This window comes from Carcharodon carcharias, chromosome 31 (genome assembly GCF_017639515.1).
Source record: "Carcharodon carcharias isolate sCarCar2 chromosome 31, sCarCar2.pri, whole genome shotgun sequence".
Taxonomy (NCBI): Eukaryota; Metazoa; Chordata; class Chondrichthyes; order Lamniformes; family Lamnidae; genus Carcharodon; species Carcharodon carcharias.
In genome coordinates this window covers 9,334,357-9,352,337 of record NC_054497.1, presented here as the reverse complement: position 1 = coordinate 9,352,337, position 17,981 = coordinate 9,334,357, and the positions used below count along the sequence as shown (strand labels likewise).

The 17,981-nt window shown below is 47.6% G+C and overlaps 1 protein-coding gene across 1 annotated transcript in view; it reads left to right on the top strand.

Annotated features, from left to right (window-relative positions):
- The window catches only part of LOC121271497 (SH3 and multiple ankyrin repeat domains protein 1-like), a 389,623-nt gene that overhangs the window by 99,595 nt on the left and 272,047 nt on the right, over window positions 1–17,981 (top strand). The window contains 1 exon segment of the mRNA XM_041177480.1: window positions 3,862–3,937. Within this exon segment, the coding sequence (XP_041033414.1) occupies window positions 3,862–3,937 (76 nt within the window).

The following is a 17,981-nucleotide window of genomic DNA, read 5'->3' as shown; positions in this document are numbered from 1 at the left end:
GTCAGTGCCCACCTTTGTAGGCACGCAGTGGCAAGTGTCAGGGTTTGTGACTTCGGGCAGGTCAAAGGCTTGTGGTCTGTAATTAAGGTGAATTTACACCCATACAAATATTGGTGGAACTTCTTGACTCCAAGAGCTTCCTTCTCAATTGGGGTATAACTTTGTTCTGCCTTGGACAAGGTTTGTGAGGCATATGCAATGGGCCTTTCACTGCCACCAGGACATGCGTGGGAGATGACAGCTCCAACCCCATATCCAGAGGCATCACAAGCCCAGCCGACCGGCAACTTTTCATTGAAATGTGCCAGGACTTCAGCAGAAGTGAGCTCTCGCTCGATTTCCTTGAAACCTTCCTGACCAGTCCCCCATTTTGCATTCTTTTTCCTGGTAACCTTTAAACTCACAATTCTCCTCTAATTTTCTCAACTCAGCCAGGAGCTGGGAAACTGACTCGCTTTCTCATGCTGTCCTCCTCAGTGAAACCTGAATCTCTCGGCAATAATTGCTGATCTGGGGATCGCCGTGCTTTTTCAAAACGTCCACAAGCTCTTTACAGCTTTTATCTGCTAGCTTTTCAGGAGCAATGAGATTCCTCAGTAAAGAATGAAAGTTTTCATTCCGATGACTGTGAGGAACACTGAGGCCTGCTTTTCATCTTCAATCCCATTTGCAATGAAAAACGGTTCCATAAGCTCGACATAAACCACAAGGTCCATTGGTAGCTGGATCAAAAGCCTCGAAAGCCCCTAATAATGATGATCCCACTCTCTCATCGCTATTTGAAATGTTTTGTCACTTCTTAACAATTAAGAATATGCATACGCACAGCTATCTGCTTCTGAACCCCAGATTCCTGTGTGAAAAACAGAAGGTGCCTTTATTTCTTATTCTCCACCAGAGGGCAATACATCTGGGACTTAGCACACCGTACTGTCAGGTTTTATATAATAATTACAAAAAAGCATAAACATTAAACACAAACATCACACCCTACCGTTAGTCACATCTGAAGACTCCACTGCTATAAGTGACAGGGGTTGATTTTACACACAGAATTTGTATTCTGTATCTACCTTCCACCGACTGCATTTTTCTAGAGAAATTCCCCTGCATTTCTTGGGATATGTAGCTGTAGTTTTGGTCATGAGTTCTGTTTCCTCTGATTCTTAGTGACTGTGTAAATAGACTCTGTAATCATTTTACAGAAGTGTGCTGTTTTAATAGACTTTATAAACTGTTTGCTGTATACATTTTAAACAGACTCTGTAGACTGTTTGCTGCATGTAGTTTATACAGACTCAGTAGACTGTTGTAATGTGCTGTTTAAACAGACTCTATAGACTGCTGTAATACACTGTTTAAATAGGCTCATTAGACTGTTTGTTGTAATGTACTGTTTAAATAGACTCTGTAGCCTGTTTGCTAAATGTGTTGTTTAAATAGGCTCTGCCTTCTGAGTAAATAGATTTTGCTGTAAAATAGACTGCCTGCTGTAAGTCTTGCTACGCTTCCAGCTCATTGGCTGACCCAGTTTCAACCCAAGTTTCAAGTTTCTTTAAGTTCTGTTTTATCTTAAAATGTTGTTCTGTAAAACAAATACCCCAACCCCCACTGCCGGATATTACCTGCTGCTATGGAGGAGGAGGTGTTCAGAGCAGGTTCCCCTGAAGCTTTCTGTAGCCAGTACTAATTTATTTTCTCTCTCTAGTTGCTTGGGGGGGGGATTAGTCCCACCTCAGGGCTGGCTCCATACACACGTGCTGCCTCACTGGCTTTTCGCTTTGTGTCAAACAAGAACATTAATAATGAATGCCAGAGGTATTTGATTCTGAAGGACATCACAGCCAGGTCTGATCCAATCCTTTCCTAAGTTCCGCATACACACACACACACACACACACACACACACACACACACACACACACACACACACACACACACACACACGCACGCACACGCACGCACACGTGCATACCCATATGTACACACGCATGCGCACGTATATACATGTAACGAATACACATACACACACACACACACACACATTTACACACACACACATTTACACACACACATGCACAAACACACACACACGCACACACAGACACATGCACACATAGACACACGCATGCACACACAGACACACACAGAGATTTATACCACCAACTGCAAGTTCCCCTCCAAGTCATTCACCATCCTATCTTGGAAATATATTGCTGTTCCTTCACTGTCACTGGGTCAAAATCCTGGAACTCCCTCCCTAACAGCACTGTGGGTGTACCTACACCACATGGACTGTAGTGGTTCAAGAAGGCAGCTCACCACCACCTTCTCAAGGGCAATTAGGGATGGGCAATAAGTGCTGACCTAGCCAGCAACACCCACATCCCATGAACGCATAAAAAGAACAGCAGCTGTGAGTTCTGTTCCAGATTGTACGATGAATTTGGAAGATCTGAGATTGCCCAGAGACTAATGGACAAATCTCTTTGCTCCCCTCTCGTTAATATCCAGAGGTGGTTTATTGTGTGGCTATGTGGAGCAAGAAGCCTTACAATCACAGTGGAGACTGAGTATCTTCATCTCTTCACAAGAACACAAGAAGTAGGAGGAGGAGTAGACCATACTGCCCATTGAGCCTGCTCCGCCATTCAAAACAATCATGGCAGATCATGGGCTTCAATTGCATTTTCCCACCAACTGCCCATATCCCTGAATTCCCCTAGAGAGCAAACATCTGTCTATCCCAACCTTCAATGTATTCAACGATGGAGCATCCACAACCCTCTGGGGTAGAGAATCCCAAAGAGTCACAAACCTTTGAATGAAGTAATTTTGCCTCAGTTCAGTCCCAAATGATTGTCCCCTTCCTGAGACTGTGCCCCCTGTGATTTAGATTCCCCCAGCAGCCAGCCTCAATGTCTACCCTTCAGATTCCCCCAGCAGCCAGCTTCAATGTCTACCCTTCAGATTCCCCCAGCAGCCAGCCTCAATGTCTACTCTTCAGAACCTTGGATGTTTCAATGAGATCACCTCTCATTCTTCTAAAGTCCAGAGAATATAAACCCAGTTTACTCAGCCTCTCATCATAGGACAGCCCCCTCATCCCAGAGACCAATGTGGTGAACCTCTGCCTCCTTTGCAAGTATATTCCTTGAATATGGAGGCCAAAAGTGCACACAGTATTCCTTCAAAAAGGAGATGAATGTATTTCTGTTGAAGAATGGGATTAGAGGTCCCCCATTATCTCTGTGGGCAGATTGGCACCACCCTGTGTGGTACAGAGCCATAGAGACCTGACAGCTGTCTAGATCACTTAGGCAATGTCAGCTCTGGTTCCATTGAAAAGAGGAAAGACTTGCATTTATATAGTGCTTTTCACACCCCCCAGACATTTCAAAGCACTTTACAGCCAATGAAATACTTTTTAAAGGGCAGTCACTGTTGTACTGTAGGAAATCCGGCAGCCAATTTGCTCACAGCAAGCTCCCACAAACAGCAATGCCGACTATGACCAGACAATCTGCTTTTCCTTTGATGTTGATTGAGGGGTAAATATTGACCAGGGCACCTGGGAGAACTCCCCTGCTCTTCTTCGAAAGAGTGGCCATGGGACCTTTAACATCCACCTGAGCAGGCAGATGGGTCCTGGGTTTAGCGTTCCATCCAAAAGACAGCACCGCCAACAGTGCAGAACTCCCTCAGTACTGCACTGGACTTGTCAGTGTAGATTTTTGCTCTCAAGCCCCAGAGTGACTTAGAGGTGAGAGAGCTACTCACATTGAGCAGAGATCCTGGCTGTCTCAGCCCTCCCCTGCTCCCTTTCTAACTGCTCAGTGAATAATTCCTTTTCTTTTTCAGAGAGTCGGAGTGAGAAGGCAAAGAGGTTATTTCGACACTACACAGTGGGCTCCTACGATAGTTTCGATGCCCCAAGGTAAGAACCCTGCTGTTTGATTGGCTCTCGATTCTTGTGTAGGAAGTGGAAGACAGTGGGATGACATTAACAGGGGCATAGAGTACAAAAGCATGGACGATATTTTGAACTTGTATAGGACACTAGTTCGACCTCAGCTGGAGTATCGAGTCCAGTGCACTACACTTTAGAAAGAGTGGGAAGGCTTTGGGGAGGGTGCAGATAAAGATTCATGAGAATGGTTCCAGGAATGAGGAACTTCAGTCACGAAGATAGATTGGAGAAGTTGGGACTGTTTTCCTTGGAGAAGAGAAGGCTGAGAGGAGATTTGATAGAGGTATTCAAAATCATGAGGGGTCTGGACAGAGTAGAGAGGGAGAAACTGTTCCCACTTTCTGGAAGGATCGAGAATGAGAGGGCACTGATTTAATGTAATTGGTAAAAGAAGCAAAAAGGTGATATGAGAAAATCTTTTTCACGCAGCGAGTGGTTAGAATTTGGAACGTGCTACCTGAGAGTGTGGTGGAGGCAGGTTCAATCGGGGCACTCAATAGGGAATTGGATTATTATCTGAAAAGCAAGAATGTGCAGGGTTACAAGGAGGAGGCAGGGGAGTGGCACTGGGTGAGTTGCTCATTTGGGGAGCCGCTACATACACGATGGGCCGAATGGCCTCCTTGTGTGCTGTAACCATTCTGTGATTCCGTGCAATGGATCCTGCTGTCAAGAGTTGTTGTCATTTGGTATTTTGGAGTACAGTGCAAGGTAATCCATTTTCCGTTTACTTGCCTAAGCTTGTTGGTCTGATTTGGTGTCTAAACATTAAGGTTCATCAGAGACCTGGCCTCGTGGTTTTCAGAAGAGGATTGGATCATTATCTGAAGAGGAAATGTTTGCAGGACTCAGGGAAAAGGCGAGGGAGGGGAGAGAGGCAACGAGGTGAATTGCTCTTGCAGGGAGCTGACACTGACACAATGGGGCCAAATTACCTGTGCTTTAACCAACCTATGACCCTATGTTCTATGACTTTGCTGATCAACTGGGCCCTTGAACAGAAAGCATTTGCATTTGCTGAAAAAAGAAACATGCTGTTGAAACCTTTCATCTTGTACTCATCAGAACAGATGCAAGAATGCCAAATTTCAAAGGGAGCAACAATTTATACTGCATGAGAAAAGGGTGTTGATTAGTTGGCAAGTTAATTGGTAGAGGTGCTGCCATGGCAAATGTACCAGGGAACTTTTGTCCCCAATGCTTTAGTTTAATTCAAAAGAAGCTCAATGCCTGGAGATGTTCTTTCTGCTTGCACAGGTACCTACATATGAATGTATGTAATTTCCAGCAAGCATAAGTGAGCCACATAATGAGCCTGACTGATAATCTTAAATTGGTTGTTAGTGTAGTTCCTAGCACACTCAGCAATGTTCAGCAAGTGCTGTCCAATCACAGAATCACATACAACGTTAGGCATTATGCTGTGAGTTTTGCAAGCACGGTTTGGTTTGAGTATGTCTATTGCAAGTAGCCAAAGTGATATGCTGTTTGATATGATCTGCCAATCATACGGCCTATATACCTGGCATCGTACTGGCACTGCCACGTTGCTCATTGTGGTTGGTAGAACGTCTTTTAGGCTTGATGGCAGCATCCTGTTAGTGGCGAATACCACTCATGTTGCTGCTGCATAGTAGTAGCGTGAGACAGCTAGCTTCACCTTTTTTGAGATACCTTGCCCTTCCAGGATAATCTGAGATGGACTGGGCACTTTTCAGGACTGAAAGTGACGGCCTTCATGAGAGTTTGTGCGATATACAGGGCGAAATGACCTGACCAGGGTAGCCCTTATCCGCCCTATTTCAGCATCAAGCTGATAAAACCAAAGTCATAGCATGTGGAACTGTAGGAATCCCAATGTGTACATTGACCAATGAAGGTGGGCTTGCGGTAGATGGTAATAGAAAACCCATTGGCAGGTTTCTCAACCAACATGTCGAGTGAAGGGAGCTCGTTAGACTGCTCCATTTCAAAGGTGAATTTGAGGGTGGGATGAAGCACATTAAGGTATGTAAGGAAATTCTTACATGCAGCTACAGATTCAAATATAGCAAATGTATCATCTACATGTCAGAAATATGCAAAGGGTAGGAGGTTAGGCATCATTCTATCGCAAATGGGTTTCCCATGGAAACCAACGTAAATGTTAATGAGAGCTGGGCCTAGAGGGGAACCCATCGCAACACCATCTATTTGGGCATACATGGTGTCATGAAAGCTGAATTCAACTACATGAGTTGCTGAGTTTATAAGTACAATGAATTCTGATTCAGAGAATGGTGGTGTATCTAGATTGCCATGACACAGTGATGTGGTGTAAACGTCTATGGCTTCCTTGGGCAGGTACATTAGTGAATAGGCTCATAATGTCGAATGAGCTCATGGTCATCACTGTTTTCGATATGTAGGCCGTGTATAGTCTTCACTGTGGAATACTCACTCAGAACTGGTTGTAGCAACTTGCTCAACCATTTGACCAATTCCTGTTGTGCAGAACCAATCAGAGATAAGATAGAGTGTAATGGGACATCGCTTTTGTGTGTCTTGGGTAGCCAGTACATATGTGGACACAGTGAAGCTTGAGGATGAATCCTATCATATACACCACAAGGCAGTTCATTACTCGTACACAAGCCCAAGAAATGTTTTTGTAATTTGCTTTCAAGCAGGGCTTTGAGGACATGCTTAGTAGCGGGTCCAGTGGATGCAGATTTGGACCCGTCATTAAGAACGGCGGACAGTTTGTCAGTACACTCATGCATGGATTTCTATGATCCGTGTCAGGTTGTGGGTCGAAGAGATTGTGCTACTCAAATTTTCATTTCCCACAACAGTGATGATACTTCAGAAACCCTTCGTTGGCTGTAAAGCGCTTTGGGACATCCTGAGGTCATTCACGAACGGCGCTACATAAATGCAAGTCTTCCTTTACAGACGGCGTGAACAAATCGCAAGATAACTGATTGGGAGGGCGGAATGCCCTTTACTCGATAATTCACTCTGACGTTTTGGGCTTGCGGTGGAGATGAGAGACGACTGTGCGCGGTGGTGAATTCTGGGTGACCCGCTCTTGGGGACCAGGGCGGGGTTGCTGGGTGACCATAAGAACACGGGGCAGGATTGCCCCCTCGTTGGGCGGGCGAGGTGGGCAGGTCCCGGAGTGGCTGTGAAACAGACCGATGCCCCCGATCGGGCCCCTACCAAGAATTCACGTCGGCCGGCACAATTTTAAGAATAAGGGAAACATGTCCCCACCATGTGACTCAGCCACGTGAACAGGGACATGTTAAAAATGATGTTTAAAAATGTCATTCCTCCCTTCGTTACCGCAGGAAGCTTCACCCCAGCCGTGGATGAGGTTTCCCAAAAAATGCAAAGGCCCCCTTGGCCTATTCACCCACCCGCTGACCGTCAGCTTGTATGGGCAGCGAGAAAGGCAAATTAATTGCTCGTTTGATGGCCTCCGCCGGCCTCTTAATTGCCGGTGGGCGCTCTGCCCGACTCTCGTGCACGCCCGCCCACCAAAATATCGCGCGAGTTCACGGTGACTTCGGGACGCTCGCCCAACGCCATCACGCACTGTTTTACTCCCGATTGGGTTGTGTACCCGCCCGCCCCTGGGATGTAAAATTCTGTCTGGGTGGGGAGGGGGTCGGTGATGTTGGTGACAGCGACTGGGGGAGGGGGATGGTGACCCTAACAGCTGAGGCCTGAGGCGGAGGGTGGGGGCTTTAAGCAACCAAAGAGTACAACTTAACCTTGTGGAGTCGCTGCATTACCATCTCTCTGCTAGCTCACAGATTCGCAGTCCTGCTCAAAGCACTCAGCGGAGACTCCCACAGGCTGTCCAAGAAATACGGGACAGACGGGACGCAGGGTGGCTGTCAAAATAAGGGGCATTAATGAATAATAAAACACAGGATATTTGGTCACCCTGGTAAGGGTGAGGTGTGTGTGTGTGTACGTGCATGCATGTGCGTCTGTGTGTGTGCACGAGTGTACGTGCATGTGTGTGTGTATGTGTGTGTGTACGTGCATGCGCGCGTGTGTGTGTACGTGCATGTATGTGTGTACATGCATGCGTGTGTGTACGTGCATGCGTGTGCATATGTGTGTGTACATGCATGCGTGTGTGTGTATGTGCATGCATGTGCGTATGTGTGTGTGTACATGCATGCATGTGTGTGTACGTACATGCGCGTGTGTGTACGTGCATGCGTGTGTGTGTGTACGTGCATGCGTGGGTGTTTGTACGTGCATGCATGTGTGTGTATGTGCATGTGTGTGTGTATGTGTGTGTGTACATGCATGCGTGTGTGTGTGTGTACGTGCATGCATGCATGTGTGTGTGTACGTGCATGCATGTGCGTGTGTGTGTGTGTGTGTGTGTGTGTGTGTGTGTGTTGGGGGGGGTTGCATGGTGGTGTGAGCTCTGGTGTAAGTGTAATGATCATGAGTTAGTGTGATATGCGAGTCTCTAGGTGGCAGTATGAGGCAGGGATGTGCCAGTAACCCGATTCCAGATTAAAAATGAGAGTCTGTCTCACATGCACGGATAGACCAAGCTCTAACAAGCAATGCAATTCACGGAACTTTCTGCATTTAAAAAGGAATATAATCAAGTGATGTGATATTTTGTGCCTTGGCTCCGAGTTCGTGGCCGGAATTTTCCAGCTCCGTAGGTGTCGGGCGTCATGGTGATCGAGGGATAATATGGCGGGAAGACAAAAATCAGTTTGACGCCGTCGCAAAAGCAGTTTGCGATCGCCTGCTTCACCCGCAGATCAGGAACGCCGCTTTAATATATTTGCATCTAATTATAAGCCCTGCTCGCCGGAGTCACCCCCGTGCGTCAGATGTACCGCCCCTTGTCGGCGTGGCTTCAGGACGACCAGCTTCACGACTGCCTTTAAAACCTGGCGACCTGAACTTCGAGGGGAACTCGGAGGTGAGTTCGCACAACCTTGCGCAGCACTCGCGAGCATCGCCCGCAGGACATCGAGGGAGAGGCGCTGCGTATCCGCGGGTTTGTGGGGCGGGGGGGGGGGCGCGGTTGTGGGGGTGGGGGGTGGGGGGCAAGGCAGCACAGACAGACTGAAGGAAGCACTCCAGCTACATGCTGGGGGTGGGGTGATGGCGAGAGGGGAGGGGGAGTGAGGCAAACGGCCACGCACTTGGCAAAACTTGGCAAAAGTCAGCATTCGTCCACAGCTGAGACCGTTCAGCAACAGCTCCATTGAGGCGCTTGGAGCCGGGACTCTGAAGCTTTTCTGTCCACTCAAGCCACGCAAAAACATGAAAGAGGCACCAAGTGCTCCAGAACATTTCACCCCTCGGGCGCAGACCGCAAATTAATGTGTGTTTTAGGGGGCAGCAGAGCGATTGGCCGACAGGGCAGGTTGTACAACCCCCTTGCGACAGGCGGCCATGAGTCACTGCTGGAGGTGCTCACAGCTCCTTGCAATGTCCTTATTCAGGTTTGGACCGGTCTCCCCCATGGTTCAAGCTAACAGTGCAGCCTCTCAGTGCGGGTTAGGAGAATGCCTGTGCCTGAGCTGAGAGCACAGCCTGCAGTCTAGTTCAGGCAGCCATGAAGCACCCGGCACATTGGCTATCCAAGTGGTGACCAGCACTCCCCTGCATGCATGAAGGGCCCTTGAAACTTAACCAGGGGAGGTTCTAAGTACACCCATGCTAACCCACGCGTCTCTCTCTTTGATCCTGCAGGACCATGGGGCCTGGTGATTTGGCAGTATGCCTCACGGCTTACAGAGACCAGAGAAAAAAGAGAAGAGAGCGGCAGATGCACCTGGCTCAGCAAAGGGAGGAACCGTTACCTCAAGATAAAGAGGCGACAGGGCCTGCTGCACACGCAGCTGAAGATCCGCAGAGAGCCGTCGCTCGTAGGCACCGCGCTAGACTCAGGGTCTATAGACAGCACCTGTCATTCCTGCAGATGACTGAGAACTAGTGTCGCCAAAGGCTGCACATGTCTAGGGAACTGGTTGGTCACATATGTCGCCTGCTGCAGGATTTGGTGCCACGGGGACATGGAGGGCACCCACTGCCAGTGGCTGTGAAAGTGACTGTGGTGTTCCATTTTGAAGCCAGTGGCTCATTCCAGGGCTCCATAGGGATCTCGCAAGTGTATCCGGGAGGTCACGGACGCCATATTGGCGAAGGCACCGAGCTTTGTGCTTCAGGAAAACCAGGAAGCCTGAGCACTGGGATTTGCACAGATCTCTGGTTTTCCACAGGTGCAGGATGTCATTGACTGCACTCCGATGGTGCTTAGAACTCCGTGGCAACAAACAGTCAACTACGTCAACCGCAAGCGCTTCCACTCGCTGAATGTTCAGCTGGTGTGTGACCGCCACAAACATATCCTACAGGGTCTGCGCATGATTCCCAGGGACCATCCACGACCCCTACATCCTTAGCACGTCTCTGATCCCCGAAATCTTTCAGGGTCCAGTCAGGCTGCAGGCCTGGTTCCTCGGGGACAGGGCTACACAGAGGACATCTGTGTGGCAGCCTCAGGCTGCAGCAGAGAGAGACGGTACAACGAGGCTCAAGCCACGACCCAGACTCTCGCCCTCCCTTCGATCTCTCTCCTCCTCCTCCCCCTTCTCTTCTTGCTCTCTCCCTTCAGCAGCCAAGGCCCTAAACCTCTTTGCTTCTCTCTCCCCCCCTTTAAGATGCTCCAATAAGCCTATTCCTTTGAATGAGCCTGTCGTTCTTCAAAATAGTGCTGTGGAATCTTTTACATCCACTTATAGAGCCTTTGTTTTTTTCCAGGGCAAAATACAGCAGTTTTAACCCCCCCCCCCCCCTCACCCCATCAACAAATAAACCTACCCCTCAGCACTGAACAACTCAACCCCCTAGCCTCCACCCCTCCCCCCCTCCCCTCACCCCATTTAAGGTGACTTCAGGGTCACACAAAGTCTGAGATTTAAAATGGAGTCACATCAGGAAAACGTTTGGGACCGACTGGCTTATAAAGGATTTCCATAGATTCCTGAAAGTGTGAAGGCCCCAGATTCTGAGATTTCTGGGATGGAGCTGATATCTTGACCAAACAGTGATCTCACCACAATCTCCAGGATGATGGCAAATTCTGAGCATGTTTAGGAGGTTCCATCATGTAACAGCCCTTGATCTGAGAGATGGGGAGAGAGAAAGATCAAGGAGAGATGGGGAAAGTGAGAGATTGAGACAGAGAGAGAGAGCTGGAGTGAGTACTAGAGTAGAGAAAACTTGAGGAAAGAGCAGGAAGAGCGAGGGGGGAAAGACGGTAAAACTTTAGTAGTGGGGAACCCTCTCTCTCCCTCTCTTCTCAATCTCTCTCTCCCCCTGTCCTTGATCTTCCGCCTCTCTCTTTGTCCCCATCTCTCCTTGATCTCTCTCTCCCCCCCTCTCCTAGATCTCTCTTTCCCTGTCTCTCCTCGATCTCTCTCTCTTCCCTCTCTCCTCTTTCTCTCCCCCAGCTCTCCCCTCAATCTCTAACTCATCTTCCCTCCTCTCTCTTTCACCTGCTCCTCGATCTCTCTCCCCTCCTCTCTCCTCAATCTCTCCCCCTCCCCCTCTCTCTCTCTCTCCTCCATCTTCTCATTCTCCCCTCCCCATCTCACACTCCCCCTTCCCCCTCTCTTCTTGCTCTCTCCCTCTCTCCTCCCTTCCTCTGCATAGTCATCCCCTCTCCCTTTTCTCCATTTGACCTGATTTCTCTCTCTCAATCTCTACTCCCTCACTCTCTCTCATCACTATCTCAATCTCCCACTCTTGTTCTTCCTCTGTTTTCCTTCTCCCTCTCCTTTTTTTCTACTGTTTCCCTCTCACTCTGTTCAATCTCACACCTTCCCATCTTCCAGTCTTCTCTCTAATCTTCCCTTTCTCTCTGTCTCTCACTCTTTACTCTCTCCTCACTCTTTCACCCCCCCTCTCTTAACCATTCATTTCCCTTATTTCTGTTCCATACCTTCTTTGAGATTCTCCCCTCAACTCCCCTCAGCCATTCTCCCCTCGTGACTCTCTCACACAGTATCACAGAATTGTTACAGCACAGAAGGAGGCCATTTGGCCCATTGTGTCTACCTCGATTGAACTTGCCTCCACCACACTCAGACAGCGCCTTCCAGATCCTAACCATTCGCTATGTGAGAAAGTTTCTCCTCATGTCTCCATTGCTTCTTTTGCCAATTACCTTAACTCCATGTCCTCTCATTCTCAATCCTTCCACCGGTGGGAGCAGTTTCTCCCCATCTACTCTGTCCAGACCCCTCATTATTTTGAAAAACTCTAACAAATCTCCTCTCAACCTTCTCTCTCTCCTCCCTATCTCTCCCCACCCTCTCTCCACACCTTTCCCTCTCTGCTCCCTCTCTCCTTCTCCCCTCTTCTCTCTTCTTTTCCCCCTTTATCCTCTTCTTCTCTCTCCCCTCCTTTCTCTCCCCCCTCTCTTGCTCCTTTATTCCCCAATCTCTCCTCTAATTTTGACCCTCCCCTCCTCCCTTCTTCCTTTTCTCTGCCCTCTGTTTTCCCTTTCTCTGCCTCTCCTCTCTCTCTCCACCATCTCTCCTCCCATCTGCTCCTCCATCTCAAATTCCTTTACTCTCCCCTTTCCTCTCACTGTCTCAAATAGACCATTATTATACAGGGCGTTGTAAACTAACGTGTGTTTTTTATATATGCCGTTCTCATCTGTACGAGATGAACTCATCAAATAAACTGCTGTCCATGTCCGCACTCAAGCCATTCCCCATTCACCCATCTCTCCCCATGCTCGTCCCTAGTCAGGCAAAATCTAAATTTAAAAATTCTCGTCCTGATTTTTAAAAATCCCACCCTGACCCTTGCCCCCTCCCTAGCTCTGTGATCTCCTCCAGCCCCTACAACCCGCCAAGGCTGCTTTGAGCAACCCCAATTTGAATCACTCCAGCATTAGCAGTCGCCTTCAGCTACCTGGACTTGGAATTCCCTTCCCGGAGGGAGAGAGGTGGAGAGGTTTAGGGTTGGGGCGAGGGAGGTGGAGGCCTCCAGGTCCTCCTTAAAACCTACCTCTTTGACGGAGTTTCTGATCATCCTGTGTGAATACCTCCTGATTGTAGTATAAGGGTCTGGCAGAGAAAGGGTTAATGTGGGACTGGGTACATTACCCCCCACAGTGTGATGTAAATGATCACATGACCCTCGTCTAGAGGGCAGTCTTGTTCTGGACAGAGACGTGTGTAGAGGCAAGCACAGAGACAGCTTAGACCTTATACTGTGTATATGTGTATATATATATATATATATATATATAGTTACAAGCAGTTAACAAACACTACTGTTAAACTATACAAGACTCAGAACCTCTTCATGAGACCTACCAAACGACACACAACATTTTACAATTGCTTTGATGACAAATTTTGTTTGCTAATCATCCCAGTTAAGTGCCTAGGGGACGTTTTACTACTTTAAAAGTGCTATACGAATGTACATTATTGTTGTTGTGCACTATTTGTCAAGCTGGGCCTCATGTATGGCCCTGTTTTTATCTCCTGTAGTATTACTGGCTCCTCCGTCACCCGTGTAGTTCATCCTACTCACAATGATCACCGACTCAAGACGTTGTGGTGTCGCATTTTACACACATGTCCATGCACGCAGGAGGCAGATAGCATTGAGCAGCAGTGAATGGTCCCCTTTTACCCAATATGTACTCTACATGTACAGCCCTGTGAGACGGGCCAGCCAGGGACAAGCTTGCCCAGTCTGACACAGCCTGGCGCAGCTGAAGATGTTATTCCTTGGAGTTGGGATTTTTGTGTGTCTCATTGGAGGCTGCGCTGCAACAGAGGTACAATGTGGGGAGGTGTTGGTCCTGATTTGAAGCATTTTCTTTCCCTGTCGCTGGGTCCAATACCTGGAACTCCCTTCCTTCCCAACAGCGCCGTGGGTGTACCTATGCCACATGGGCTGCAGCGGTTCAAGAAGGCAGCTCACCACCACCTTCTCAAGGGGCAACTAGGGATGGGTAACAAATGTTGAGCCCAGCCAGTGACACCCACATCCCGTGAATGGATAAAATGAGAAATAAATCTCCACTGCTGAACCTCGCAACAATGAGCCACACTCCTAGGGAGTGCTGTGCCGCTGCCCTGCTTTCAGGTGTCGAGAGTGATTCCCTGGTTTGAAACAGATGCTTCCACAAGGTACAGGATTAATGAGCAGCATCATTCCCATGGTATCCGATGGCACTGTGCTGGAGAGCTGAATACTCTTGCAGGAAGCGATCGTCCCCTTGGTAGTGAATTCCACATTCTCGCCAATCTCTGGGTAAAGAAATTTCTCCCAAACTCCCCATTGGATTTATAATTGACTGTCTCACATTGATGACCCCGAGTTCTGGTCTCGCCCCCACAAGTTCTCCATGTCTGGCCTATCGGGCTCATTCACAATCTCAAAGTCTGGCCATAGCAGCCTAGATTTTGTGCTTAAGTCTCTGAAGTGGGATTTGAACCAGCAACATGCCAACTCAGAAGCAAGTGTGTTAGCCACAGATGAAACTAGTTTTTGATTTCCCAAGCCCATTAACAACTGGGTCCCAATGGGCTTCAGGGCCCTCTCTAATGCATTCCATAGCTAAGTTCCCAACTTGGTTTTAATTAAAACATTGGTGAACAGATAAGATCATAAGAAACAGGAGCAGGCGTAGGCCTTTTGACCTGTTGAGCCTGCTTCGCCAGTCAGTAAGATCAAGGCTGTTCTTCAGCCTCAACTCCATCTTTCCTCCCGATCCCCTTAGAGTCCAGAGTTCCATCGACCTCAGTCTTGAATTTACTCAATGTTCGAGCACCTAGAACCCTCTGGTGTCGAGAATTCCAACTCTGTTGGCGAAGAAGTTTCTCCTCATCTCAGTCCTAAGTGACTGACCCCTTATCCTGAGACTATACCCCAGAGTTATAGACTCTCCAGCCAGGAGACACAGCCTCTCAGCATCAACCCTGACAAGCTCTTCAAGAAAGTTTCAGGAAAATCTTTCATTGGTGATCACCTCTTATCCTTCTAAACTGGAGACAACAAAGGCCCTTTCTTTCCTCATAGGGCAACACGCTTAACCCTGGAATCTTCGCTTCACTCCCTGTAAGGCGAGTACATCTTTCGTCAGGTGGGGAGGTATTTTAGTGCAAAAGAGGAGAGGGGAAGGGACGGGAAGGCTAAGAGGAGATTTGATAGAGATGCTCAAAATCATGAGGGTGCTGGACAGAGCAGATAAGGAGAAGCTGTTGCCGCTCATAAAAGGATCAAGAACGAGAGGGCACAGATTTAAAGTGATTTGCAAAGAAACAAATGTGAGGTGAGAAAAAGCTTTTTCACACAGCGAGTGGTTCGGGTTTGGAATGCACCGACTGGGAGGTTGGTGGAGGCAGGTTCAACCGAGGCATTCAAGAGGACATTAGCTGATTATTTAAATAGAAACAATGTGCAGGTTTACAGGGAAAAGGCAGGAGAATGGCAGAGTCATAATGTTCATTTGGAGAGCCGGTGCAGACACGATGGGCTGAATGGCCTCCTTCTGCATCATAACAATTCTGTTACTCTGTGAAATTAGTGGGCCAGAAAGGCAGATTATTGGGGTCAAAAGCATTTCCTCTCTTAACTAGAGCAGTACGTGTGAAGCTACACTCATGATACAGAGCGCTGTTAGTGCTGTTCAGAGGAAATTTATTTTTATTAATTTACAGGATGTGGGTGTCACTGGCTGGGCCAGCATTTATTGCCCATCCCTAATTGCTCTTGAGAAGGTGGTGCTGAGCTGCCTTCTTGAACCGCTGCAGTCCATGTGGTGTAGGTACACCCACGGCGCTGTTAGGGAGGGAGTTCCAGGATTTTGACCCAGTGACAGTTAAGGAACGGCTGAAATATTTCCAAGTCAGGATGGTGAGTGACTTGGAGGGGGAATTTCCAGGTGGTGGTGTTCCCATCTATCTGCTGCCCTTGTCCTTCGAGGTGGTAGTGGTCATGGGTTTGGAAGGTGCTGCCTAAGGAGCCTTGATGTGTTTATGCAGTGCATCTTGCCAGTGTTCGTCAGTTGTGGGGGGAGTGAATGTTTGTGGATGTGGTGCCAATCAAGCGGGCTGCTTTGTCCTGGACGGTGTCAAACCTCTTGAGTGTTGTAGGAGCTGCACTCCTCTAGGCAAGTGGGGAGTGTTCCATCACACTCCTGACTTATGCCTTGTCGATGGTGGACAGGCTTTGGGGGGTCAGGAGGTGAGCTTCTCGCTGCAGGATTCCCAGCCTCTGACCTGCTCTTGTAGCCACAGTATTTACATGACAGAAAGAAACACTAGCAGGGAATCCCGAAGCACTTAACAGCCAATGAAGTATTTGTGAAGTTCGGCCAGTGTTGTAATGTTGGAAATGAGGCAGCTAATTTGCGCACAGCATGCTCCCATAAACAGCAATGTGATAATGACCGGATCATCTGTTTATTTTCAATGCCGTCTGTTGAAGGATAAATATTGGGGCCAGGACACCGGGGAGGACTCTCCTTCTCTTCTTTCAGGTGGTGGTGATGGGATCTTTTTCATCTGCCTGTGAGGGCGGACAGGGTCTTGGCTTGATGCCTCATCCATACGGTGGATTGATGAAGGGAAGCAATAAAAACAATGTTGGGACCAGATGCCAGGAAATAAAGTTCCTGCGGACGGGTTAAGGAGGTTGAGTTTTACTGGAATGGATGAAACCGTGCGGTGATTTCTTTGAAGGTTCCAGAGTTATGACAGGGGTTTAACCAAGTTGACACAAGCAAATGAGGTCCCTACAAAGAAGGGCTCAAATATCAGTGACAATCGTAAAGAAAAAAGGCTTGCATTTACATAGCGCTTTTCATGCTGACAGGACGTGCTGAAGCACTTTGCAACCAACGAAATATTTTTGAAGTGTAGTCAGTATTGTAATGTAGGAAATGCAGCAGCCAATTTGCACATAGCAAGATCCCACTGAGAGAAATGTGATGATAGATTGTTCCTCAAAATGACGTTTAAGGAGAAGATGTTGTCCAGGACACCGGGGAGAACTCCTCTGCTCTTCTTCAACAATGGTGAATATTTCTGCCTGGATGTTCCTGTGATCATGAATATTCGTTTAAGGACTTAGTTGTGATGGTGAATATTTGTGTCTATGCATTCCTCTGGTGGTCAATATTTGTGTCAGTATTGTGCTCTGAAGGTGAATATTTGTGTCAGGATGTTGCTGCGATGGTGAATATTTGTGTCAGTATTTTCCAGTGATGGTGAATATTTGTGTGTGGATTTTGCCCTGATGGTGAATATTTGCACCAAGATTGTGTTGTGATGGTGAATACTTGTGACAGGATGTTACTGTGATGGTGACTATTTCTAAGAGGATGTCATTGTGATGGTGAATATTTGTGTCAGTATTTTCCTGTGATGGTCAATATTTGTGTCAGTATTTTCCAGTGATGGTGAATATTTGTGTGTGGATTTTGCCCTGATGGTGAATATTTGCGCCAAGATTGTGTTGTGATGGTGAATACTTGTGACAGGATGTTACTGTGATGGTGACTATTTCTAAGAGGATGTCATTGTGATGGTGAATATTTGTGTCAGCGTGTTCCTGTGATCATGAATATTTGTGTCAGGATGTTGCTGTGATGGTGAATATTTGTGTCAGGATGTTGCTGTGATGGTGAATATTTGTGTCACGATGTTGCTGTGATGGTGATTATTTGTGTCACGATGTTGTTGTGATGGTGATTATTTGTGTCACGATGATGTGTTGGTGAATATTTCTGCGAGAATGTTGTTGTGATGGTAAATAGTTGTGTCCGTGTATTCCCGTGTTTGTGAATATTTGTGTCAGGGTCTTGTTGTGATAGTGAATATTTGTATCGGGAAGTTGTTGCGATGGTGAATATTTGTGTCAGGATGTTGCTGTGTTGGTGAAAATTTATGTCAGGATAAAAGCAAAATACTGCCGATGCTGGAAACCTGAAATAAAA